Source organism: Glycine soja, chromosome 7 (assembly GCF_004193775.1).
Source record: "Glycine soja cultivar W05 chromosome 7, ASM419377v2, whole genome shotgun sequence".
NCBI lineage: Eukaryota > Viridiplantae > Streptophyta > Magnoliopsida > Fabales > Fabaceae > Glycine > Glycine soja.
Window position 1 is genome coordinate 37,122,752 of NC_041008.1, and position 27,572 is coordinate 37,150,323.

General features: G+C 34.2%; 1 protein-coding gene and 1 pseudogene across 2 annotated transcripts; one reads left to right on the forward strand and one right to left on the reverse strand.

Moving 5' to 3' along the window:
* The first annotated feature begins 505 nt into the window (after positions 1–505).
* On the forward strand, positions 506–4,237 carry LOC114419404 (annotated as a pseudogene).
* Positions 4,238–21,934: 17,697 nt separating this feature from the next.
* Positions 21,935–25,766, reverse strand: LOC114419405 (transcription factor bHLH143-like). Of its 2 annotated transcripts, none has more exons than XM_028385051.1 (4): positions 25,617–25,766; positions 24,391–24,983; positions 23,992–24,155; positions 21,935–23,904 (listed from the first exon to the last, which is right to left on the reverse strand). In XM_028385051.1, the coding sequence occupies exon 4, from the start codon at positions 23,885–23,887 to the stop codon at positions 22,844–22,846; it is 1,044 nt and encodes a 347-aa protein (XP_028240852.1). In that variant the 5' UTR covers positions 23,888–23,904; positions 23,992–24,155; positions 24,391–24,983; positions 25,617–25,766; the 3' UTR covers positions 21,935–22,843. The 2 variants fall into 2 exon arrangements, with proteins under 2 accessions (XP_028240852.1, XP_028240853.1); XM_028385052.1 differs by lacking the exon at positions 25,617–25,766 and adding an exon at positions 25,432–25,547.
* Positions 25,767–27,572: the final 1,806 nt, after the last annotated feature.

The following is a 27,572-nucleotide window of genomic DNA, read 5'->3' on the forward strand; positions in this document are numbered from 1 at the left end:
AATATTATGTTATCATAACAAACAAATAGACATAAGTAAAATTATATTATTATAAAATATATTAAACTAAAATTTAATATACATATCAACTTACATATAAGAGATATTATTTCAATATATAAATTTTATCAAAATAAAACTTGGTACTTGATAGTGGCCTCCACTCCGCTCCGCTATACTAATATGCTCATTTATCACTGCATCATGTTATACACATTTTCGCCGCAATATTTTTTTTACAACTCATTTTTCTCTTCCCTCAATATACGTATCGTCACTCACATTATCACTCACTTTTCTCTTTTCCTTTTCCATCTCTCCCCAATATTATAAGGAATATAGTGAAAAGATTCTGTTAAAATGGCGACTGGTTAAGTATACTGAAAAGATTCTGTAAAAATATGATGATTAGTCTTTCTCATTTAATAGCTATAAATGGTGAGTAGTTAGCTCATCCCTCATCAGCAATCAATCAAAAAATGGCAGTGTGGTAATTAAGTCATTCCATTCATCAGAAACCAACACAAAGTAAAGTGCTTCTATGGAAATTGGAAACGCTCCTTTGATTTTGATCCTTTCCCGTAGTCAAAAGGAATGTTTTTGGGATTGCAGTAAACACAGTAACACATAAAAGAATAATAAAAAAAAATAGGTTGAAAAGGAAGAGACATGTATGGTCATATAGGAATAAAGAAAAATGGAACTGCTTGTTTTGCACATATGAATGATGAAGGGTATCTATCTAAGTATCTATCAATCTCGTTTGTTAATTCAAATATATGAATGAAACAAACACAGAAACAGAAACCCAGATGATGAATGATGATGATGATTCACAACAACACTCCTGAGTGTGCCCATTACGGCACAGGCTGTGAGATTTGCTTGACATGTTGTTCTGTGCAGAAAGCGACAAGTTTGAGATAAGTCCAAGCACCCCCATGTGGGGTTCCTCCTCCCTTTTCATCAGCTTTCTTTCTCTCCTCATTCATTTTGCTCTTTGGTTTACCCCCTCTTTGTTCTTTTTCTCTCACTTAGAAGCCACTTTCCTTGGAAAAACAAGCTTGCCTTGTAGTTGTGTTGTGAGTTCTGGTTTGGTTTTAAGCATGTGGGAATCAGAGAGTGAGTCTGGTGCAGGAAGGGAATATGGGAGTGGACTCCTCACTTCAACCAAGCACAGTGTCAAGACTGAGGGATTTCAGCAAAGAGGCAACTCTTGGTATGTTGTTCAATGCAGTGTTGGTACAATTGTTTTCAATACATGGCTGAAAATAAAATAAAAATAAGTTTCTGATAAAATTGTTTTGAACTGTTAGAAGTGTTGGTATATCCATTTCATGTTCCCATGCAGGTATGTTTCAGCTGATATTCCAAGTGATCTTCTTGTTCAAATTGGAGATGCAAATTTCCATTTGCACAAGGTTAGCTATTAACTTTGTTTAAAAATAAAACATTAGATAAAAAAAATTTCTTGCTTGGAAGTTTACTCTTCCTTTGAAAAGATTAAAAAATAAATTAATGAAGAGATAAGATGCTACTGATTTGTACTATGGTGAATTTAATTACCTTTTTCTTATGTTTTGTTTGTGAAAGTACCCTTTGCTATCTAGAAGTGGAAAGCTGAACAGAATTATATACGATTCGCGCGACCCTGACTTGAGCAAGATAGTTATGGATGATCTCCCTGGAGGGCCTGAGGCTTTTGAACTTGCATCCAAGTTTTGCTATGGAATTGCAATTGATTTAACATCAGGCAACATCTCTGGCCTTAGATGCGCTGCCGAGTACCTTGAAATGACAGAGGACCTAGAAGAGGGCAATCTCATATTCAAGACAGAAGCCTTTCTTAGCTATGTGGTTTTGTCCTCATGGAGAGACTCCATAGTGGTGTTGAAGAGCTGCGAGAAGCTGTCGCCATGGGCAGAGAATCTTCAAATTGTGAGAAGATGCAGTGAGTCCATAGCATGGAAAGCATGTGCCAATCCAAAGGGAATAAGGTGGTCATACACTGGAAGGGCACCAAAAGTTGCAAGTCCAAAATGGAATGACATGAAGAACTCAAGCCCAAGTAGGAACCAGCAGGTTCCTCCTGATTGGTGGTTTGAGGATGTTTCAATCCTTAGGATTGATCACTTTGTTAGAGTCATCACTGCTATCAAGGTAAAGGGTATGAGGTTTGAGTTGATTGGTGCTGGAATAATGCATTATGCAACTAAGTGGCTACCTGGTTTGATGAATATTGGCACAGCAATCCCAGGAGAAGAAGGAAGCAATAGTAGTACTAGTAACAGTAGTTCTAGTAATGGTGGTGGTGGTGGTAGTTGGAAAGGTGGACTTCATATGATTGTGGCTGGACCTAGAGATGACACTTCAACTCTTCAAGCTAAAGATCAAAGGATGATCGTTGAGAGCCTCGTCAGCATAATCCCCCCACAGAAGGACAGTGTCTCATGCAGCTTCCTTCTCAGGCTTCTCAGAATGGCAAACAACATGTTGAAGGTTGCACCTGCATTGATTACTGAATTGGAAAAAAGGGTGGGAATGCAGTTTGAGCAAGCTACACTGGCTGATCTTCTAATCCCATGTTATAACAAAAATGAGACTACTTATGATGTGGATCTTGTTCAGAGGCTGCTAGAGCATTTTCTTGTTCAAGAGCAAACTGAAAGTTCAAGCCCAAGCAGACCACCCTTTTCTGACAAGCATGTGAGCAGTAACATTAATGCAAAGACAAGAGTGGCAAGACTTGTGGACAGTTATCTTACTGAGGTTTCCAGAGATAGAAACCTTTCCCTCACAAAGTTTCAGGTTCTTGCAGAAGCCTTGCCTGAGTCAGCTAGGACTTCTGATGATGGACTCTACAGAGCAGTTGATTCATATCTTAAGGTAATTGATTACTTTTCCTAGAGGAAAATGGAACAATTATTTCATGCTTCTTAATTAACTTGTGTGTGATTTTGAATTACCTAGGATGCACCACATTTGAGTAAAAATGCATGGTAAATTTTGAATTAGAACCTAGGGTCTCATACTATGCTTACTATTTCCATCAGTGGAAAAATATATTTGAGTTACAAAATGAGATCAGTAAACATAAAATCAGTCATTCCTGGGGTAAAGTTATTTATTCATAGAAAGGTTAGCTGTATATTCATTGGTTTTGAAAATTCATAGATATCTGTTCCACTCATTTAGTGCATCTTTGGATATCAGTTTGGGGAGCTCAAAAGTATTTTTAATCCCAAAACACAATTCTTCCTTGTTCATTTGTATCTTGAAACTCGAGATCAAGAATGTACATTGAAATTTCCAATAGCATGATCCAAACTTTTATCCAAACATAGCCTTAGCAGTATATGTAAAAATGCTAGTAGTTTAGCTTCACATATGCAATAGATGCATACTCATGTAGTTCTTATAGCCATGAAACAAATTAACAGGCACATCCAACACTAACGGAGCATGAAAGGAAGCGACTCTGCCGTGTAATGGATTGTCAGAAACTCTCCATTGATGCCTGTATGCATGCTGCTCAAAATGAAAGGCTTCCATTGAGGGTAGTGGTGCAAGTGCTATTCTCTGAACAGGTGAAGATAAGCAATGCATTAGCCAACAGTTCTCTGAAAGAAGGTGCTGAATCTCACTACCAGCCAATGATTCCAAACCGGAAAACACTACTCGAAGGGACGCCACAATCATTCCAAGAAGGATGGACAGCAGCTAAGAAAGACATCAACACACTCAAGTTTGAGCTGGAGACTGTGAAAACCAAGTACTTGGAGCTTCAAAATGACATGGAAATCTGCAGAGACAGTTTGATAAGTTGCTGAAGCAGAAGCACACTTCAGCATGGACCAGTGGGTGGAAGAAACTAAGCAAACTCACAAAAATGACTAATGAGGAAAATCATGATATTTCACCTCAGATTCCAACTTCAGAAGAACAGAACAGGAAGACAACAACTAGAAGGTGGAGAAACTCGATATCCTGAGAGATAAGAAACTCTCAATTGCCTTGGATTGGAACTAATACCTTTCATGTATCAATTTGTGTTCCAGGCTTTTTTTTTCTTCCCTTTTTTTTGCCATATTTCATTCCTTTTTTTTCTTAGACAGCAAGCATATGTGGCTTCTCTTCGTTTAATTCTTTTTCTTTCTTTTATAGAAATCTCTATAAAATTCAAACTACATTGTAATTTGTCACCAAATCAAATCATAGTTTTCCTTTGCAAATTCTAGAGGCACTGCTTAACTTTTCTACCTTTCTTATGCATTAAGTTTCCAACGAGAATTGAAGACAAACTGAAGAAAAGTCATTAAAAAAACTATGAAGTATGGACTTTCATTAGACCAATTAAAATAGTTAGGACTTATAGAGACATTAATTTCATAATTTTACAATTTTTATTGATAATGAAATCCTTACTAAAACTGTCATAGACATTGCCTAGCCCTGTTATGCAATCAGCAAAAAAATTGTCATACAATATGGCTGAAATATCAAACATAAATGTGTTCCACATTGTTAAATATGGTATACAGATATAAAACCGTACCATTCATATGTACACACAAAATCGTTTCAGTTTTCGAAGTAGTTTCTTTATGACAAACTTACGAGGTAATAGTTAACAACAAAACCTAACTTAAAAACATCTTGGCTATTATGCACAAAGTGAGGCCACTTAATTTTTTCCTTTTATTAAGCTTTTATTTATTTATTTATTTACCAGGGTATCCTAAATGCATTTAATAATTTATGCAATACCTGCGATATTATGATTTATGACTAAAGAATAACAATTGCCTCTTTAAGATTTAAACTTTAATCATGCTCCTAAAAGCATAACTTGCCTAGTGATGAGAATGACCTCACACTACATGATTTTGCTTGCCCAAAGTGTGTATCACGCTTATCACGCCAATAATGCTTTGGTCTTATTCACGTTAAGGATGAAATTTTTCTTTATATAGAAAAGAGGAAGATGACAGATAACAAAGTTAGAATATATGGAATGATGTTACTATACGGACTCGAGAGTTTAGAATATACAGGAACTAATAGTGTGTTTGAAAAACACATAAATATATATGATTTTATTCTACAAAAATATGGTGAAATCATGGAAAAGTAAAAACAACTATTTGTTTAACCTTTATTATAAAAATAATTATAGCTTTGAATTGGGTAGAATTTATACAATTTCACAAAAGACTTGTGTAATTTAGCTTTGAATTATTCTTGAATAAAAATTATTATAGCAGAACTTAAATGAAGAAACATGATTAGATGTGACAACATAGATCATGCCATCCTACGTGACCACAGTGATGGCTATAATGTGACAAAACCTTAGGCTCGATGAGTCTGGATAACCAATAAATAAAATCCTTTGTTAAAATTACATAGAGTGCAGGGTTGTTTTATGCTTTCATATCATCAACTAATAGACCGTGCCACTGCCATGTGAGAAAAGACAGGGTCCGGGTGAACTTATTTATTCATAATTAATTATATTATATTTCGTTGTTATCTCATACTAATTTTATATTATAAAATAAAATAGATAAGTTAGAGAGAGACTCTTCCTTTATTATCTTAATTAAATATTTTTAATATTTTCTCTCTTCAATTTTTGTAACTAGCTGTGAAATCTCTTTTTCAATAACTATTTTTATTAATTTATCTTTACTTATCTACGTGTTACGTGAATGATTAAATATTTTCTTTTTAATATTGTAGTTGCTAGCCTAACATAACATGTAAATTTAACCTAAAAAAAATATGTAAGTTAAAATTCCATTCTAATGATAATTTTAAAACTAAAATGGTGTTTTTAACATGCTTTTTCTTCTTTGTTATAACATATAAAGATATATTTTGTTCTCCTAAAAAATATAGATATATAGTACTTGCTTTATAACATTAATTCTAGCAAACTTTACTATGCATCTTTTACCATTGTAGTTTGGAATACTTTCAAACTCAAATGGTTGACAATATGCTGTTTAGGAAGAAAAAAATATGTCAGCAATGTTCATTCAATTGATGAGTTGAAGCATCATAATTAAAAAAAAATACATAACAAAAAAATACATTATAAAAAGAAAGATAAATGATTGATCGAAGGGGATGTTGTTAGACTCTTAGAATAGAATTGAATAAGTAAGTCTAGATATGACACAAGTAGTTAAACCTTTTAACATCACAATTTACACTTCAACTTTTATATTATAAGTAAATTTGATTTTTTAATTGTTTATCTCTTTCAATGTACCATCTTATCTTAATTTCTAAATTGAATTTCTATAATTTTTAAAAGTATTTGTTAGTTCTATCAAACAAAAAAAGTATTTGTTAATATATAAAAATAACATTATATAACAATTCAAACATTTCCCTGTAAAGTCAAAATAACAATTTATATACAATATTTATTTATATTATGATTTTAATTTTATATATATATATATATATATATATATATATATATATATATATATATATATATATATATATATATATATATAATTTGCTAACATACATATCTTTATTTTTTTCGTATGAGAATATTAATAAATTAAATTAGAGAGTTGCTACGTGCACCCAGCATTATTGTTGGGGCATCCAGCAAACAGTGAAGTGGCGAAACTGTCCTTAAGCAATTCATCTTTCGGAAGAAGATTTTTTCCGGAAACATTCCGGAAAACCTCTTTCCAGAAATTTTCCGGAAGAAGAATTTCTGATTTTCGGAAGTACTCAGAAAATACTTCCGGAAGAACGACATTCGAAATGTTTCTGGAAGAAGGTTCTTCCGGAAGATATCCATTTACTTCCGGAAGAAGATTCTTCCGAAAGTTAGTTTTTTTTAAAATATTTTATTTTGTAATAATTTACTTTTAATGGATAAACTAAATTATAAAATAATTAATATTATTATACATAAATAATTAAATAATTAGTGAACGTAATTATGACTAATATTTATAATTTGTTTTTTACGCGCATGTAAAATATTAATTTGTGTGACAATTTAGTATAATTTAAACCATAAAAAGTAATTAATTCGTAAATTTTATTAAAAATATAAATTATTTATTATGATAACATTTAATTTCTATTACAAAAGTTAATATATAATAAAAAATGATTATTATTTTATAACAAAGTGAAGAAAAAAGAATTTTCATTTTATAATAATAAGTAAAAATAAAATAATATTTAATGCATATGTAATGACGATTTTCCCCTTGTGTAATTTTCTTTAAATTAACGCGTTCACGCTTCTTTTTACTGCGCTTTCTTCTCTGCTTTGTTTCTTTCGTTTTGGTTGGTTGCTGTTGTTTCGGTGGTGGTCCCTTTTGCACTTTCCATTAGTGGTCCCGTGAAGTATTTGAAGATTTGGTGGTCCCGTGTTCCGTATTTGAAGTTTTGTTAGTGGTTGTTCTTCCTATTTCATCGGAGGTACGCATTTATGAGTATTTTTTTCGTTTTCTGGCTAGTTTTTAGAGAAGAAAAACAGAAAAAACTGTATCCGGAAGCAATTTTAGACACAGCAGGAGGAAGGTCCGGAATGAGTACCTCCGGAAGATCTTCCGGAAGTTACTAAGACCCATTCCGAAAAAAGGTCTTCCGGAAGTGTTTTCTGGAAGCACTTCTTCCGGAATAGACCTTAGTAACTTCCGGAATGTTAAATTATTAGCAATTTTTTTTATTCCTGTTTTATTTTATATATATATATATATATATATATTGTGGATTATTGGTTTAATTAGGTATAATGGTATAATATTAAATGATTTAGGTAACTTAATTGTATAATGGTACAAAAATGTTTTATTAGTTGTAAATTTAGAATAATGTAGTTATAAATTTAGAATATATTTGTATTAGTTGTTAGTTAATAAGTAGTCAATTTATGGATGTGGTTATATGATAATTTGAATATAGTTGTGTATGATGCATATGTGCTGTTAATATGTTTGTTATTTAAGGTGTAGTAAATTTTTGGATTTGGTTATATGATAATTTGAATGTACTTGTGTATGATGCATATGTCCTTAAGATAGACGAAGATCAATGGAGGTATGACTTTGCAATGTCACAAGAAGTTCATATGGATTATTATGATTATGATAATCAAGAAGAATGTGGGGTGAATAAACCACATGTGGATTGTTCAAATGCTTTTAATACGTCTCAGGTAATCATAGATAATTTGAGTCATTTGGTTGAATTGATGGTTTGTATGAAAATTAATATGTTACGGTTGCGTTGTAGGTATTCGCTACTCGAGATGATGTTTTGCAATGGGCTCGAACAGTTGCCCATGAAAATGGATTTGTTGCAGTGATTATGAGGTCTGACACAGAGACCGGTAACAGAGGAAGAAGTTCATTTGTCTTAATTGGGTGTGAAAGGAGTGGTACGTACAAGCGTAGAAATAAAAAATTCGTTAGAAAAGACACCGGGAGTAGGAAATGTGGTTGTCCCTTCAGGCTTCGTGGGAAACCAGTGCATGGAGGGGAAGGTTGGATGGTGAAGTTGATCTGTGGGATTCACAATCATGAATTGCCGAAGTCCTTAGTTGGACATCCATACGCCTACGTACACTGATGCAGACTAGTTCTTTAGCCAATGTTATTGTTAATGCCATTGCTGTACTAATCAAGATTCAAAATCTTCTATAAGGGCTTGATGTTTATGCTAACCAAGCCTCACAACTTTCATAGACAAACATTTGTATACAAAATTCTAATGTTTTATAATCCCCTGTTGCTATTCTATGTATGTTTAAATTTTAGATCGATATTATCTAGTGTACATAAATAGTAGTCCATTGTAATTTGTAACTTAATGGTTATTCATTCTTAATTTTATCATGTAATGTGTACTAAACTACCAATACCTAACACATGAAGAAAATCTGTAGGCATCCACATATCTCTTGCACAAAACAACTAATAAATTTGGTAACTGGACTCTAGAAAAAAACAGTGTTTTTAGTAAATGAATTGCCATTTTGCTGACTATTACTGTTAAGGCAGTTGTTAAGAAATCAAAAGTCAAATTGGAAAAAATAATATTTAATCTTGGCAGTTTGTTGAAACATTTATTTATTGTTTCCTTCATCATCATTTTTATAGCAAAACATAAATGGATTATTAGTTTCATCCTTCGTCAATTATATTAATTATACCTATGAGTGTTCACGGATTTAGATAACCTTGGAAATTGACTCAAACACTTCGGTTTGAGTTTTGTGGGTGTTCAAGTAGAATCTGACTTAACCTGATCAAATCCAATGTCATTCATATTTTATTTGGAACCCGTAAATTCATTACTCAATCCGTTGACATGAAACTTTATTATTAAATTATTGTTTATATGTTTTTTATATTTATTTATCGTTAATAGTTTTTCAAATTTTAAATATTTTTTTCTTTTCATAGATGCAACCTAAATATATTTGTTATTAATTTGGGTTATTATAATATTGATACAGAGCATCTACTAATTTTATTACTAATTAATCTTCATAAGAAAACCTAACTAATCATGTTTAGTGGTGTTTAGCTTCTTAATTACTCATGTTTTTCAATTCACAATACTGGACTTAAAATCTTGCTTAAGGAGACAATTCTACTGGGACCAACAACAAATTATCTATTATTGATTGAAATGCTTTGGTTCAAATTTGAAAAAAAAAAAGTGTAAGCTGGATTCTAACTAAGTGTTTTTGTTAGGTTGGATAGATTTAGTCCAGCCCCACCCTTATATATATAGTTTAGGGAGTTGCTACGTGCACCCAGCATTATTGCTGGGGCACCCAGCAAACAATGAAGTGGCGAAACTGCCCTTCAGCAATTATTCTTCCGGAAGAAGATTCTTCCGGAAACTTTCCGGAAAAATTATTTCCGGAACTTTTCCGGAAGAACCTTCTTCCGGAAGAATAATTTGTGTCTTCCGGAAGTACTCACAGACAACTTCTGGAAGAACGTCATCCGGAATGTTCCCGGAAGAAGCTTCTTCCGGAAGATTTTCATTGTCTTCCGGAAGAAGCTTCTTCCGGAAGTTAGTTTTTTTTTTAACAAATATTTTATTTTGTAATAATTTACTTTTAATTGCATAAACTAATTTATAAAATAATTAATACTATTATGCATAAATAATTAAATAATAAAATAATTAATATTATTATGCATAAATAATTAAATAATTAGTGAACGTAATTATGACTAATATTTATAATTTGTTTTTTACGCGCATGTCAAATATTAATTTAAACCATAAAAATTAATTAATTCCTAAACGTGATTATTGTTTTATAACAAAATGAAGAAAAAAGAATTTTCATTTTATAATAATAAGTAAAAATAAAATAATATTTAATGCGTATGTAATAACGATTTTGCCCTTGTGTAAATTTCTTTAAATTAACGTGTTGAGGCTGTGTTTTACTGCGCTTTCTTTGTTTCTTCTTCTGTTTGCTTTGTTTCTTCTTCCGTTTGCTTTGTTTGTTTCTTCCGTTTGCTGTTGTTTCGGTGGTGGTCCCTTCAGCAGTCTGTTGGTGGTCCCGTGAAGTGAAGTATTTGAAGATTTGGTGGTCCCGTGTTCCGTATTTGAAGTTTTATTAGTGGCTGTTGTTCCTATTTTGTCGGAGGTACGCGTTTATTTCGTTTTCCGGTTAGTTTTTAGAGTAGAAAAACAGTAAAAAGTGTATCCGGAAGAAATTTTAGGCACAGAAGGAGGAAGGTCCGGAATGACCACTTTCGGAAGAAGGTCTTCCGGAAGTTACGAAGGCCAATTCCGGAAGAAGTGCTTCCGGAAACTACTTCCGGAAGACCTTCTTCCGGAATGTTAAATTATTAGTAAGTTTTTTAATTTCTGTTTTATAATTTATATATATATATATATATATATATATTTCTGTTAGTTAATAATGAATTATTGGTTTAATTAGGTATAATGATATATATTGTGGATTATAATTTTTTTGTTTTATAATGATATATATATATATATATTTCTGTTTTATAATTTTTTTTATTTCTGTTTTATATATGTTGTGGATTATTGATTTAATTAGGTATAATGGTATAATATTAAATGATTTAGGTAACTTAAATGTATAATGGTACAAAAATGTTTTATTAGTTGCTTATTATAGTGATAAGTTTAATTTAAGTAAATAATGTAGTTATAAATTTAGAATATAGTGATAATTTTAATATAGTCGTGTATGATGCATATGTCCTATTAATATGTTTGTTATTTAAGGTGTAGTAAATTTTTGGATGTGGTTATATGATAATTTGAATGTACTTGTGTATGATGCATATGTCCTTAAGATGGACGAAGATCAATGGAGGTATGACTTTGCGATGTCACAAGAAGTTCATATGGATTATGATTATGATAATCAAGAAGAATGTGGAGTGAATGAACCACATGTCGATTGTTCAAATGCTTTTAATACATCTCAGGTAATCATAGATAATTTGAGTCATTGGTTGAATTGATGGTTTGTATGAAAATTAATGTGTTAGGGTTGCGTTGTAGGTATTCGCTACTCGAGATGATGTTTTGCAATGGGCTCGAACAGTTGCCCATGAAAATGGATTTGTTGCAGTGATTATGAGATCTGACACAGAGACCGGTAGCAGAGGAAGAAGTTCATTTGTGTTAATTGGGTGTGAAAGGAGTGGTACGTACAAGTGTAGAAATAAAGAATTCGTTAGAAAAGACACCGGGAGTAGGAAATGTGGTTGTCCCTTCAGGCTTCGTGGGAAACTAGTGCGTGGAGGGGAAGGTTGGATGGTGAAGTTGATCTGTGGGATTCATAATCATGAATTGGTGAAGTCCTTAGTTGGACATCCATACGCCGGGCGATTGACTAAGGAAGAAAAGAAAATTATTGCTGATATGACAAAGTCGATGGTGAAACCGAAAAACATCTTGCTAACGTTGAAGGAACACAATGCCGACAGTTACACCACGATAAAGCAAATTTACAATGCAAGAAGTGCATATCGTTCTTCAATAAGAGGAGCTGATACCGAAATGCAGCATCTGATGAAGCTTCTCGAACGTGATCAATACATTCATTGGCATAGATTGAAGGATGAAGTTGTGGTGCGTGATCTGTTTTGGTGTCACCCAGATGCAGTAAAGTTATGCAATGCATGTCATCTGGTATTTTTTATAGACAGTACCTACAAAACAAACAGGTACAGACTCCCACTACTTGACTTTGTTGGAGTGACACCAACGGCGATGACATTCTCTGCTGGGTTTGCATATCTGGAGGCTGAGCGTGTTAATAATATTGTATGGGCTTTGGAACGATTTCGAGGCCTATTTTTAAAACACGATCGCCTCCCTCTTGTTATTGTCACTGACAGAGACCTAGCACTGATGAATGCAGTGAAAACTGTGTTTCCCGAGTCTACTAATTTGTTGTGCAGGTTTCATATCGATAAGAATGTGAAGGCGAAATGCAAATCTTTAATCGGGGAAAAAAATGCGTGGGACTATGTAATGGATAACTGGGGTACTTTGGTTGATTGTCCGTCCGAATACGAGTTCCATGAGTCATATCAGAAGTTTCAAGTTGCTTGTTCGCCTTGGCCGATGTTCGTTGACTATGTTAACGACACATGGATTATCCCCCATAAGGAAAAATTTATTACAGCATGGACGAATAAGGTCATGCACCTAGGCAACACAACAACAAACAGGTATTAACAACTGATTTTATTTGTTAGTAACGATTAATATTAAATGGTATTTAATTGTTGTATATTTTCATGTTTGTTGTGTATTTTAAATGTAGGGTTGAATCAGCTCATTGGGCTCTCAAAAGAGTACTACAAAATAGCGTTGGAGACCTATGTAGTGTTTGGGATGCCATGAACAACATGATCACGCTGCAACACGTCGAAATTAAAGCATCCTTTGAAACCAGTACGCATGTGGTTGGCCATGTATATAAAAAAACCTTATACAAGAGGCTTCTTGGGATAGTTTCGAGGGATGCTTTAAATCAGATTGCTTCTGAGATTGACCGTCTACGTTATCTCGGCAAAAATCTCTCTTCTTGTGGTTGTGTGATGAGAAGCACGCACGGGCTTCCTTGTGCATGTGAGCTTTCTAGGTATACTGCTAGTAGCATCCCATTGGAGTCAGTCCATCTTTTTTGGAGGAGACTTTGCTTTTCAGAACAAGGGTTATGTGAGACGGAAGTCACCATCAAGGAAGAAATAGAGGTCATATCTAAAAGGTTTGATGAACTTGATGTGGCTGGCAAAGTAAATCTGAAGAGTAAACTTCAAGAAATCGCATACCCTGATCATAACTCTATGTGCCCTCCTCCATCAAAGGTGAACACTAAAGGTGCACCGAAGAAACCGATGAAAAGAAGTCAAACATCCACAAAGCGTGATCCGTCTTACTGGGAGTATGTTGATGTTTTTCATTCTGTTCAAAGCAGCAACTCTCCAGTGAAACGAAGTGTATCATGTTCTCAACCGCGTCAGCCAACAAGGATCATCCCGATGTTGGATCAATTTGCGTCATTCTTTCAAGGTTTCATTCGTGACGTTGTGGATGTGAAAGCGGACGGTAACTGTGGATATCGGTCCATTGGCGCTTTATTAGGAATGGGGGAAGATTCGTGGCCGTTAGTGCGTAATGAATTGCTTAAAGAACTTGGCAGGTGGTCGGATGAGTACATGAACCTCTTCGGTGGCACAGAGAGATTTGAACAATTAAAGTTGTCCCTACTTGTTGATGGATTTTCAGAGGTATGTTTTTAGGTTAATTTTTTTTAATAACAATGTTTAAATTACTTACATGTGTATGTTTGGTTCATTCAGGTTAGTGTGGACAAGTGGATGGATATAACAGACATGGGATATGTGATTGCTTCACGGTATAACGTAATCCTTGTATCGTTGTCCCAACAACAAAGCATGACATTTTTCCCTCTTAGAAGTCAACCACCACCTGACTCTTCTGGCCACCGCATCATATGTGTCGGTCACGTGTTTGGAAATCATTTTGTCCAGGCACATTGAATATAGTTAGTGTAACAATTATGCAATGACTTCGCTTGTTCGTTTGGCACGGTCAGCGCATGATATAATGTTTGTTCATGTACAACAGGTTTATTTGAAAGACCATTGTCCGTTGCCGCCCCCAGCGCTGTTGTGGTCAACCAATTGTTATTCTCAGGCAAAGCAATGGGCAATTCCATATATTAGTAGAATGCAGCAATACACAAGCTTGATGTCATTCAAAACACACTATGTAGACCTAAATGAAGACTAAACATGCATTGTTTATTTAATTGTATTCATTATGCGATATAATTCGTTGTAACCCGTTACTAACCAATTAATATTATCAACTACTCGTTTGGTTAAGCAAGGAAATTGTTGGTCCAACAAAAATCATTTACGCGTGCAGCATACATCATTGTCATAATTGACAACACATAATGACATGCATGCGTATTACAGTTTCAGCGTGACAACACATTGGCTGACTTCAGTACACATTTTGAAACTAGCAGTCGCTCGACAACACATTGGTTGACTTGACTACACATTAGCGACAACATATTGGCTGAGTTGACTACACATTTACGCGTGTCTATTTTTTTGTAAACAAAGTTAAACAAAGGCTCGGTCAATACCATCTATATATATGGCAGACTAGGCTACTAAATCACACATTATCTTGCTTTCAAATAATCTCCCAACTGATACACAAACTATGGCATTTCTAGGAGAAACTAGCAGTCAGACGATTGTCAACTCAAGGTTGGCTTTCATTTATCCAAATGGATCGATTATTCACAATGATACTGGGGTTTACTTCCAAACTTCAACTCCGGTGCCCATTCGAGTACCAAATAGGTGTGATTTTGCAAGCCTAAAAACCAGAATACACAATACCCTTCAGCTATCCGACAAACAATTTTTGGATGAAATTCACTACCGGAAGCCATTCACCGATACAGGTAACCAAATTCGCTTTGAGTGTATCAAATTGATAAATGATGACGATGTCAACACAATGTTAATGTGTAATGATCAATTTTCTTGTGTTGGTCCGATTGAGTTATTATGCACCGTTGGAAGAACACCAGATGGAATAATAAACTTACTTGAACGCACTATGCCTCGTATTCATGACGCGATCCTGTATTACAACGGCAAATGGAACATGCCACCGCATAACAAATTTGTTGGTTGCGCGTTCATAGGAAAAAATCCTAAAAAATTTCAAATTCCTTCAACATGTACCATCGATGAACTGAAGAATTTAATCAAGTAAGTTGCACCTAAAGGGATTCCCCCTCTTGGAATTCACGAATCACAAACGGTAAGACGATTGTTTTTCCGCCAACCAACTCGGTTTGAGTATTCAGATACGGTTATAAAATATGAAATAAATGAGCTGATCACCAACGAAGAACTGTTGAAGGTGTTAGTACAATCTAACTACTGGAAAAAATATGGACCAATAGAAATTTTAGTTGTCTTTACTAAATATGTTAAAGACGAGGTCAGTGGGACGTCGCTAAACAACTGAATGTCATGTTTAATTTTTTGTTTTTTCGTTGATGTAACCTTTATATGTTTACGGCGTGTTTAATTCCCATAATAAAGTTGAATGCGTTGTTTCAGTGGTCCAAAAAATTAATTGTTAAAAGTGTTCATTTCGTATTTTTTTGGATTTTGAGGCTTTGTTTTAACGTGTTAGTTGACGGAACTGGGGAACAGGACTATTTTTTTTGGATTCTTTGACATCCAAACATGAGAAATGGCTGCCATCCGTTGTCTCAGGGAACTGGCACACCCACGCAAAAAAATCCCAAACATGGGTACTTGAACATGGAAAAAGGGTTCATTTCGTATTTTTTTGGATTTTGAGGTTTTGTTTTGACGTGTTAGTTGACGGAACCATGGAACGGGACTATTTTTTTTGGATTCTTTGACGTCCAAACATGAGAAATGGCCGCCCTCCATTGTCTCAGGGCACAGGCACACCCACGCAAAAAAATCCCAAACATGGGTACTTGAACATGGAAAAAAGGTTCATTTATGTAATTCTTACAAACAAAACTCATGATTCTAAAAACTTATGTTTTTTATGTAATTCTTACAAAAATCGAAAAAGGGTTCATTTATGTAATTCTTACAAACATGGGTACTTGAACATGGAAAAAGGGTTCACTTATGAATTATTAATCATTTTAAAAACTTTTATTTTTTATGTAATTCTGACAAACAAAACTCATGATTCTAGGTTCCCTTTTTTTAAAAATAAATTTAAAACAACCGTAAACTTCGCTTAAGGACCACAAACAATCGGAATAACAAACTATATTATAAAATAATAAACTGTGCAAAACACGTCAACTATATTAAACAAAAACTGTAATAATTACAAATATTCATGTCAACTACAACACAACAAAATAAATACAATGATCAATGGTCCGTGCGGCGTCTCTGACGAGCCCTGACCGTTCCATCAGCACTGGGTCCCCCTCTCGCGATCGTCAGGCAGTCCTGCATAATGTCATATAACTCTGTGCCTGCAGTGACTATCCTAAGGTTGAGCACACGCTCCAACCTCTGTGCAATCGCCTCATATCCCTCGTAATCATCCTGTCAAAGTCAGTAAAAACATTTATTATGAAATTCAAAATAAACAACAACTCATAAAACATTAAACGCGCAAATAATCTTACCACATATGGAGGGGGGTCAAATGCCACTGGAACCTGGGGGCTGGGCGGCTGTATGTAGTCCTCAGGGTCTGCAGCTGGTGCATCCCTCTGCTGGTCAGCTGCCTGGGTTGGTGTCATGAAAGGGTGAGATATGCGGAAAAACCACTCAATGTAATCCGCAGATACCTGCCCAGGCACTAGACAAGGCTGACCCGCAGGTAGTAAGTGATCCGCAAACTCCATCCACCTGTCATCTATCTGATCCTGTGACAATCGTGCACTAACAGGCGGCGGAGGGATGCTCTGGATGTAACCGAACTGGCGTACCACCCTCTCCGGTCGAACTGTGACGATCATAGGACCCCATCTGAGCTGACCCTGGAACGATGAAATCTCCTGAAACGCCCTAACACCCCGATGCTCCGTGTACGGCAACCAGGACACATCTGTGATGGTCAAACCATCACAACGTGCCCTGTAGGGTGCTCCTGTGATGCCCTTCATGTGCGCCTTCGACGTCAACCACCGGGAAGCACGTGGGGACGTCTCCTGGTATGTATCGTCAGTCACGCACTGATGCACACTAGGAAAGTGCTCATAGATCCAGCACTACACAATAATTGAGGTTAACATAACATAAAAACATGTTTAAATCATAATCGAACCTAACATATTAATAAACACAAAATTTACCTGAAGTAGCGTCAAGTACCCCGCAAGCTGTCGGGTGGTGGTCCTACAAGCCTCATCTAACTGGTCATACATATGAACCAGCGCGGCAACCCCCCAAGCGTAACCACCACTATGAGCGAGGTCCCGGAAAGCGTCAAGGTGGACCACATGCACGTATGTTGCACTCTTATTAGCAAAAAGAGTGCAACCGACAAGGTGCAGCAGATAAGCGCGAGCTGCGACAATCCACCGTCGGGCCTGACATCTGGTCTCATAAATGTCACGAACCCATCCTAATCATACATATGCTCCACGTGTGAGTGCTGTCTCGGCTCTGGCCTCCTCCGCAGACACTTCCAGCAACTCCGTGAGCAAGAATCTGGCCTCCTCCGTAGAAAGAGCGTGGAAACTGTGCAAGGCGCCAGTGATGGGCAAATGTAGAATGGACGACACATCATCCAATGTGATCGTCAGCTCTCCTACTGGAAGGTGGAAGGTGCTAGTCTCACTGTGCCACCTCTCCACAAATGCGGATATAAGTTCAGGATCGTCAGTAATAACTGAACAATCTATCAGTGGACTTAATCCTGTGGCAGCCACCATCCCTTCAATCTCAGGCACTGGCCTCCCAATCAGTGTCACCTTCCTCCCATGTGACACTAACTTCAAATCAGGACGTTCCTGATTTGAAGTACAAATTATACAATTATTAAAAAAAATTAATCATAAACAAATAAATAAACAATGACAAATAATTAACAAATTAAAATACCTGTCCACTCCACACGGCATGTGCAACATGCTCGGCAAATGATGTGAGCACTGACGGGTCACGTGGACCACCAGGGAATCCCTCTGCAGCATCATCACCATCTGACCCCTCACCACTATCAGCACCCTGTGCGTCCACACGCATCTCAGGTGCCTCCGTAGGCTGCTCAGGGACATCATCAGTCATGTCAGCGACGTCCTCAGCCATATCACGTCCCTCTGCAGTCATCTGATGAACGCGTAGCCTACGGGCTGAGGCAGTAGGCCTACGCCTCTCAGGAACATCAGCAGCATCCTCATCAGCAGGTCTATCTCTGCCTACAACTCTACCTATCGCACGACCTAAACCTCGTGTTCTGGCCATGATCTGCAAATCATGTCGAACACGTATTTTTTTCGGTCAAAATATACATAATTTTCTTTATAAAAAAACAACTTTATTTATAAACAAATAAGACTAACTTAAATCAAATTATTTTAAAACATACACAACATGATTTTTTTAAAAAAATTAAACTTCATTTATAAAAAAAACACTACTAATGTAAAAAAATTTTATTAATAAACCTCCACAACTTAATTTTAAAAACAAAATTAAACAACTTCATTAAAAAAAAACACAACTAAATTATTTAGTAAACATCCACAAGTTAATTTTTTTTAAAAAAATAAACAACTTCATTTATAAAAAAAACACAACTAATATAAAAATAATTCATTACTAAACATCCACAACTTAATTTTAAAAAAAAAAATTAAACAACATCATTTATAAAAAAAACACAACTAATGTAAAAAAAATTAATTAGTAAACATCCAACTCTTAATTTAAAAAAAAAATAAGAAACTTTATTACTTAAAAAAACACAACTAAATTACTTAGTAAACATCCACAAGTTAATTTTTTTTAAAAAAATTAAACAACTTCATTTATAAAAAAAACACAACTAATATAAAAATAATTCATTACTAAACATCCACAACTTAATTTTTTTAAAAAAATTAAACAACTAATGTAAAAAAAATTATTTAGTAAACATCCACAATTTTTTTAGAAAATAAAATACTTCATTTATAATAAAAAAAACTAATTAATTTTAAAAAAAATAATATTTTTATAAAACTTCCAAAACACACAACTTTAATTATAAAAATAGACAACTTCATTTTTAAAGAAAAAACACTAATTTAAAAAAATCAACAATAAACAAAAACAAACACAACCACTTTTATAAAAAAAAAATTTACAAATTAATATTTAATAAAAATACACAATGTAAATTATAAAAAAAAACATGACATCAAAAATTCAAACCTCATTTTTCATAAAATCTATAAAACAAAATAATCAACAGAAATATAATAATTCATTTAAAAAAAAAACAAAAATATTTTTTGTTTTAAAAAAAAAAAGAAAAAAAAAACAACTTTCCGGAAGAAGTGTTCTTCCGGAATTATTCCGGAAGAACACTTCTTCCGGAAATCCCAAACGTTTCCGGAAGAAACCTTCTTCCGGAAAGTTTCTGGAAGAAGAGTTCTTCCGGAAAACGTTTGGTTTCTTCCGGAAGAACACTTCTTCCGGAAAGTTTCCGGAAAATGTTCTTCCGGAAGTTCCGGAAGAACCCATAACGGGTCTTCCGGAAGCCTCGTCGTCAGCCCCCTTTCCCTATTTTTTCCGGCACCTCCTGCTCTCGTCTTCTACCCTATGGTTCTGCTAACCTAAGGTTCTTTTAACCTAACCTAATGCTACAACTACACAGTGCATAATAAAACCAAATGGAAGGTTAACGAAACTTACCTCGAACGGCAATGGCGTCCAGGCGAAAGAAGTAGCAGCTGGGCTCGCGGTGGCTTGCGGTGGAAGAGAATGCTCCCGGAAGAGGAAAGAAAAGAAACAAAAGCAGAAGCAGAAAGTGAATCCGGGAGAAAAGAGGGAGTGTTTTAAAAAATTTTAATGAAGGGCAAACTTGACCTTTCAATAAATTGCTGGGTGCACCAGCAATAATGCTGGGTGCACCTAGCATATCCCTATAGTTTACCACGAATCTGCACTTCTAGAGTTAGGGTTATATTTGGTAAGATATTTTGATTAATTTTAACTTTTTTTACTAGTTAAAAAGTTCGTTAGCTTCTAATTTTTTTCTATTTATATCCTCAACATATTTATTTAATTTTTTTTAAAATTTTGGCAATATTACTCACAATCAATTAATTTGGGGCATTTTGCCGCTACTTTTAAATAAACTTGTTAATTTTACCTTTTATCATTTGTTTGTTAATAAGTGAAAAGTTGGGGTAAAACTCACCAACAGACTAAAAAATTAGAGGTAAAATTTGTCAAAAAATTAAAAAGTTGAGTGTTAAATTTGTAAATTAAAATTTAGAATTAAAAACTGTAATTATTTTAAGGATAAAATGAAAAAAAATTCACAAATTTCTTAAATAATAGGAAGTAAAATGTGTCAAATTAATTTTTGAGCGTAAAACTCAAAAGATTGAAAGTAAAAAAGCACAATTAAACCAAAAATAAAATGAAGACGTATATAAATATGAGTAATAATATTAACAATCAAATACAATTTAATTTTCATTTTTAAGGGCTTAATTTTGCAGTTCTTAAATTGAATCAATACATCGTTTAATTCTATGATCCTATTACTAATGTAGCATACTGTTGAAATAATTACACTATATCCTTTCTGATTTTCTATATAATAATTGACTTTATTATAGTGATCCATATATCGAAATTAAGAAAGTCTTCATGTTTAAAACAACATTTATCAAGGTATTATATTTATCTTATTCTAAAGAAACAAATAGAGTTCTAATCTCGGACTCAAGGTACAAGACATTGTCTTACTTCACCTGATCAATCCTTTGGAGTTAATATATAATAATTTTAATTTAACATTTTTCTCTAATTTGTATCCAAAAAAATTAAAATATAAAATGTTAATCACCCATACCAAGTTTGTCTTGGCTTTAATAATCGGAGCTCATGCTCCAAGAATAATGGGAAAAAAAAATCATTACCAAGAGAATGATCGCAACTTAATATTGTTTCCTTTCTTATAATAGGTAAAAACTTCATATTCAGCTCAAATAAGTATAAAGTCATAATTTGTGAATTAAAAGAACTTGAACAAATTTATTGTTTTGTTTATATAAATAGTTAGAGCATCTCCAATGAGAATTTTGCAAGTTATTTTTGTCATTGACATTAGTAAAATTCATGGCCCAATCCTAACAATTTTTTAGCAAAATAGGAGCTCAGATGGCTCTTTTGGGCCTCATGGTCGAGCCCATCGCCACCAAGTCGGCGTCACATACACAATTTTGTTCCAACTCTAAAAAATTTTAAGAAACTCATACTTTTATATTTTTTTTTTACTTAATTATAATTTAATTATAGTGATTATTATATGTCAGATATATATTATTTTTATGACTAAGAAACAGTTTCTTACAAAAAAATATAAATCTTAATTTTAAGAAATTCCCACTGCCATATAGATTTGTTCTAATGGAGAAGAAACTGTTCACTTAAGAAACCTTCAAGAAATGCCCATTAGAGATACTCTAATAATTCTGCAATTTTTGACAGTCAAATGTCTTTCTTTCCCTCTAAGTTACAATCTTTGCTTTAGAAAAACCAAGTTAGAAAAATATCAAACCCTTGACTGCCCCTTTGTTTCCTTAGAAGAATCATATTTAGATGCAGAGTTGCATGCAAAAAGACACAAATAACAAGTAATGAGGAAGCACAGATTGAAAGAAAATGATATGTACAAACATGAAAACCACATCAGCTAACAACTGACAAGATGAACTACATGCATGAAGCATGATAGACTATAAACTGCATACACCACTTCCATAACCATTCACACTCCAATTATTCTTACAATCACACACACTTGACAGCTACATAATAGCATCATCAAAAAGAGACCTAGACCACCAATATTATTATGAATTACAAAGCAGAAACTAGAATTGCTTATCATCATTCCTCCCTCCCTCAACATGTAAAACAAAGTAACCTTTACCACAAAATGCTATATATCCAAACGAAGGGGGCCCTAGCAACTCATAATGAAACACTAAGCTCACTTTGCCAAACATCAGGAGACTTTCTTGTTACTTTTAGAGTAGATGCCAGCATGATATGCGTGCAACCTTGAAAGAATGAAAAAGGAGGGCTGAAAGTGGGACCGCAGTTGCCTAATGTGCATGCATTCAATCACCAAGAGAGAGTGCAACACTTGAGAGAAAAAAAAAAAGTGTCCTCATTTACAGCAAAGACCCTCCACTACCATCTCCATCACTTCAATCTGTGACCTTTAATCTCCAAAAAAAGCTACAAGATAATCATGTTGGTCAACAAATTGAAACCCCATATCCTGCATTTTTCCCCAACCAAAGTGCCAAAGTGCAATACTATCTATTTCAGTATTAGTACACCTTTATTTCCCAACCATGTATGTACACCTCAAGAAAGAGGATTTAAAGAAGACAAGAAGCAAACATGCTAAGATAAACATATCAACCAACAAAGCTAAGAATTCAAAGAACATCTTTTCACCATGAATGTGCCCTTCAACCAATATGCTGTATCAGTGGCTGTGACTGTGAGTACTACTTAGTGATATTTCACCCAAGAGCACCAGTTTGGGACATCAAAATTTTCAAGTACTCAATAGTTCCATCAATGACTAACAGTGGCCCCTTTCCTTTTGCACCAGGAATTAAATTTTCAAGAACTTTCAATGATTCACTGATCTTATCCTTTTTAAATTTGATATCGCAAGCCACTGAATTATCTACTTTAGTTTTATCAACAGAATATGCCCAGCCACAAGAATTCTTTGATTCAGCATCGCTTACACAATCACAGGTTTCATTTGGTCTTAGCAAACTATACCTGTCCGCAGGTGTGGATGATCTATTATAGTCACCATCAAATAGCTTTAGCCTTTTGTTAGGCCAATCAGAGCTAGCAACCTCCTCCTTCGTGTCTTCAAATTGCTCTTGTATCACATAAGTCTTATTAGTTGCCAATGGAGAATGATCTGTACTTGTTACCTCATCACAACTATCATCATCATCGCCTTCAGGGCTTTCATCATCAGAATAAAGCAGTGCATTTATTTCTTCTGTATCTTCATGGTTTTCACTTTCTTCAGTAATTGCATGATCCTTAACAGACTCTTTCAGTAAACTGTATCTGGTTAGATGCTTTTGACCCACATTACTGGCCTGTCCCTCCCCATTTATGCCATAACTTTGAGCAAACTTTGTAGCAGTAACAGTTGGACTCTGGACAAGAGGGAGGACAGGACCATAAAACAACCTTGTCTTATTATCAGAGCGGTCAAAGATCAGTAACCTCTTCTGCAAAGAAGGATTTGCATTTTGTAAAGCTCCTCCAAAATGTGTTTCTTTCAAACTTGTGTCAGCATTGCAATACTGAAGGAATCCTTGCACTTCATTTTTTAGCATGCTCTTCAGACTTGGGATAGAAGGAGCTGCAAGCCCATGAAATGTACTGACAGCAGGCAAGATGGAAGTGCTTGAATTCAGATATGCTGGAAGACTGAGTAAGCTGGGCTTAGGCAGTATACTGAAGTGATTAGAAGAAGGTGATTGCCAAGCCACATGGTGTGGGCGAGGCAAAGACTCGTCAGCCTTAACCATCCAACAAAACAAATGACCTACAGAACAATAGAACCAATCAGACAATGCTAAATATGAAAGCTTTCAATTGAAAAGATGAAAATAGTGCATTAGAAAATATGTACCAGTAGATGTTATGGTGCTCTTGTATGAGATCTTTGGAAACTTGCTGCTTTTCTAAGGAACAAAGGAAAAAAAAATAAAAAAAAACTACAAATTCCAGCTTAGTGAGAAGGAAATGTGAAGCAATCTACGTGACAGGCTTAAGCAAATGACGGAAGTACTCAGCCTGCAAAGAGTCAGAAGATAGTACACGTCACTCATTGAGCTCATAAATCTATTAACTGATAACAGAGGCCAATAGTTTTTAGTGTTTAATGGTGATAATGTTCATGTCTTATGCCACAATACAGACATATAAGGAGACTTTCATCAAACAACAAGCTCCATCATCAAAGATATAGGCATTTCATAAAACAGCAACTGGAAAACACCAACAATCAGAACAGAAACATGTTACTAACCTGACAAAAATGCAAGGGTTGAAAGCATGCTATCACTCTAACAATAATTGTTGCTGCACCATCAATGCCATACTCATGCTTTAATGCCCGGAATCTTGTTTGGCTCGCTGCTTGGCACACCATAACTTCTTTTGTTTCTCACCACACTACTCAATCAATCTAATGTTATTGCACTCAGAGAATAAACGCTCAATTGAATATCACAATGAAGTTACCCCAAGCTAAACACAATCAGAATCAGCTAGAACTAGAGAACAATATGAGATAAGAACATACTGAAAATACAAAACAACAGAATCTGCCTTCACTTCCTATCTTTTAGCCAATTCTATACTTATCAGAAGAAACGATCAGACAATGGTTGGCATCCATGGCAGTGGCTAAGCAAAGAGACCAGAAGCAAAAAAATATAGGATTTTTGGAAATGATCATCTACAGAATAACTTTACAATACAAGTTCAACTGTATAACTTGGCGGAACACGTCAACAGAAAGACCCAACCAACGCATGCTGATTTTTCCGGTGTGGCTTAGATATCCAGAATTACGTACAGCTTCAGGCTGATATTATGCACTCAAGTAAACCAATATCCCTGAAACAAGATTATATCATAGAATAAAAATCATAACTTGATTTTATCATACATCATAAATTAAGTGTTTTTTTTTTCTAGTCTATTTCATGTACCAAATCTTCTAAAATATTACAGACAAGTCTTAACTGAGAAAACATCAATAACCATTGTGAGTATGGACAGAGACATCGAAACATATAATTTAAGCGTTCATTTACGCAAAATGAACCTGTGGGAACCTTATCCTTGACAACAGCCATAATAAGAGAACATAATCACCACATGCTGACTTGTTCTCAAGTAACATACAAGGACATGAAGCACACTTAGCCTAGTATCAAAATCTTTCAACCAAATAAGTTTCTGAAACACAAAGGAGGATAAAAAAATACTACAATCCTCAAGTTTCTCAACAACAGAAGCTGTTAATTTAACAGAACATACCCAACAAAGAAAAGGCACATACCCAGATACCCTTATAAGATTTGACTCCAAAACCAAGTTTTATCAAAGAGATCCTAGACTCCTAGTCCCAGTTCAACCAAAGCCTTCACCTTTTCACTCCCCGCCCTCGAACCCACTAACAAGAGCAAAAAATATAGAAAACCCAGAAAGCAAAAACAAGAAGGAAACAGTGTGTGAAATACTTACAGAAGGATCAGAAGGAAAAAGGTGTCCTGAATTGAGCAGAGTGAGAGAGAAGAGAGAAAAAAGAGATGATTGAGATTGAATAGGGAAAAGTAAGGAAAGAACCATTCACTACAAGAAAATGTCCAAAGAGGTACTGCTGAATGTGGATGCCACCGCTATATAGACAACCAAGTGTCACTTTTGACTTAACTTCTTAGCAATTGCTGATTAGAGTCGTTAAACTAACAGTGACTTATTTTATTAAAAAAATACTAATTATTGTATTTTTATCATAGTTTTTAATATATTTTTAGTTTGACTTAAATAATTGCCTATTATTCTCTCTACCAATTAATGTTATTTATAGTCTTCTTTGCTAGAAAAGATGCAACATAATACTAGTATTCAAAAAATATAGTTAAGAGTATAAATATTAGAAAAATATAATATATTATATTAAAAAATTAAAATAATATTTATTTTGAGATTTATTTTTTCTTCTAACATGATATTTATTGTGGAATAAAAGGAGTATTTGTTTTTTAAATAAGAGATTGATTAATAACACCTATTTCTTATTATATGCCTTTAGGTCTGACTTTCAAAAATAAAATTATAGATTTTTTAACATCCTATTTTTTTAAATAAATTAAAAAGAATTTTATTTAAAAATAAATAGTTTTAAAAAAATAATAAAATTTTTATGATTAAATAAATAAGGAGAAATAATTTTATTAATTAAAATAATAGTTTTAAAGTAAATAAAATAAATATATGTCCTTAAAAAATATTTTATTTGTTCATTTGATAGAGAGTAAAATAAAATTTCATTTTATAAAATGATAAAATGAAAAGAAAAAAAATAGAGTAAATAGTAAGTCCTAAGTATCCTAGTTATAAATAGAGACATACCTCAGTTTTCACATTGACGATACATCTTTACGCTTCATCTTCTTCTCAATTTCGTTTTCTCATCTCCCTCTCCCAAAACTCTCTTTTTCCCATATACACCTAATTGTCTCAGTAAAATGATGATCCTGGACTCATTAACTGTTGGATCATCGTGAAATTTAAAGATCAGAACTTATTTTCACACATACCCACCGTTGGAATTTTTGAAATAATGTTTATTGTGAAGGGAATGTCCTTTGCATGTAGCTCTTTGTTTTTCTCGCATACACTCAAACCTATCCTAGTAAATCTATGATCTCAGACTCATTAATCGTTGGATCATCATGAAATTTGGACACTAGGTTCGAAATGCATATCCGCACATCTCCATCGTCAGGATTTACAAAATAGTTTATGTGGAGGGAGAAATTCTCATCGCACGCAGCAATGAACTGGAGGCTCCAATCCCCTCTTCTATCTAATGCTTGGAAATCCTAATAGAGCAAACAAAGGAAAAGTTTGAGGAATCTTAGAGAACCACTAGAGATGCCACTATCATTGTTGAACTACACACGTGAGCTTGCTTAAAGGTAAGAGATAAGTTTATCGCAATTGGGGTTAGAATGAACATGTGTAGAGATCCTTAGGGCATCAAATTGAGATTTATTTTTGGTTGTTTATTGTATTGTAATTCTTAATGTATGATTATAAATACGAGATTGTTATATTGGGATCATGAAATTATGATTGAAATTGTGTGTAAATGATAAATTGAATATGTGATGAATTGTGAGATAACATGTTGCTTTGAGATCATAACATTGTTATTGAGATTGAATATAAGTGCAAAATTGAACATGTGTTAATTTTTTAGCTACACTTAAACATATGATGGTGGATTGTGACATTATGAGATGTTAAATTGTGGACATGAGATATGATTGTGAATAAGTGTGATTAATACTTGATGTGATAATACTTGTGTTGTGAGCTGTGAATTATATAATAACTCGACTGGTGTTTATCTTGAGAAAAGTGTTTATGCGCAAAGTGTTAAAGGGAAAGTGTAGCGTTCCAAGTTAGGAA

Excerpts from the sequence above, each read along its gene's own strand:
- LOC114419405 (XM_028385051.1), bottom strand. The coding sequence starts at position 23,887 with ATGGTTAAGGCTGACGAGTCTTTGCCTCGCCCACACCATGTGGCTTGG.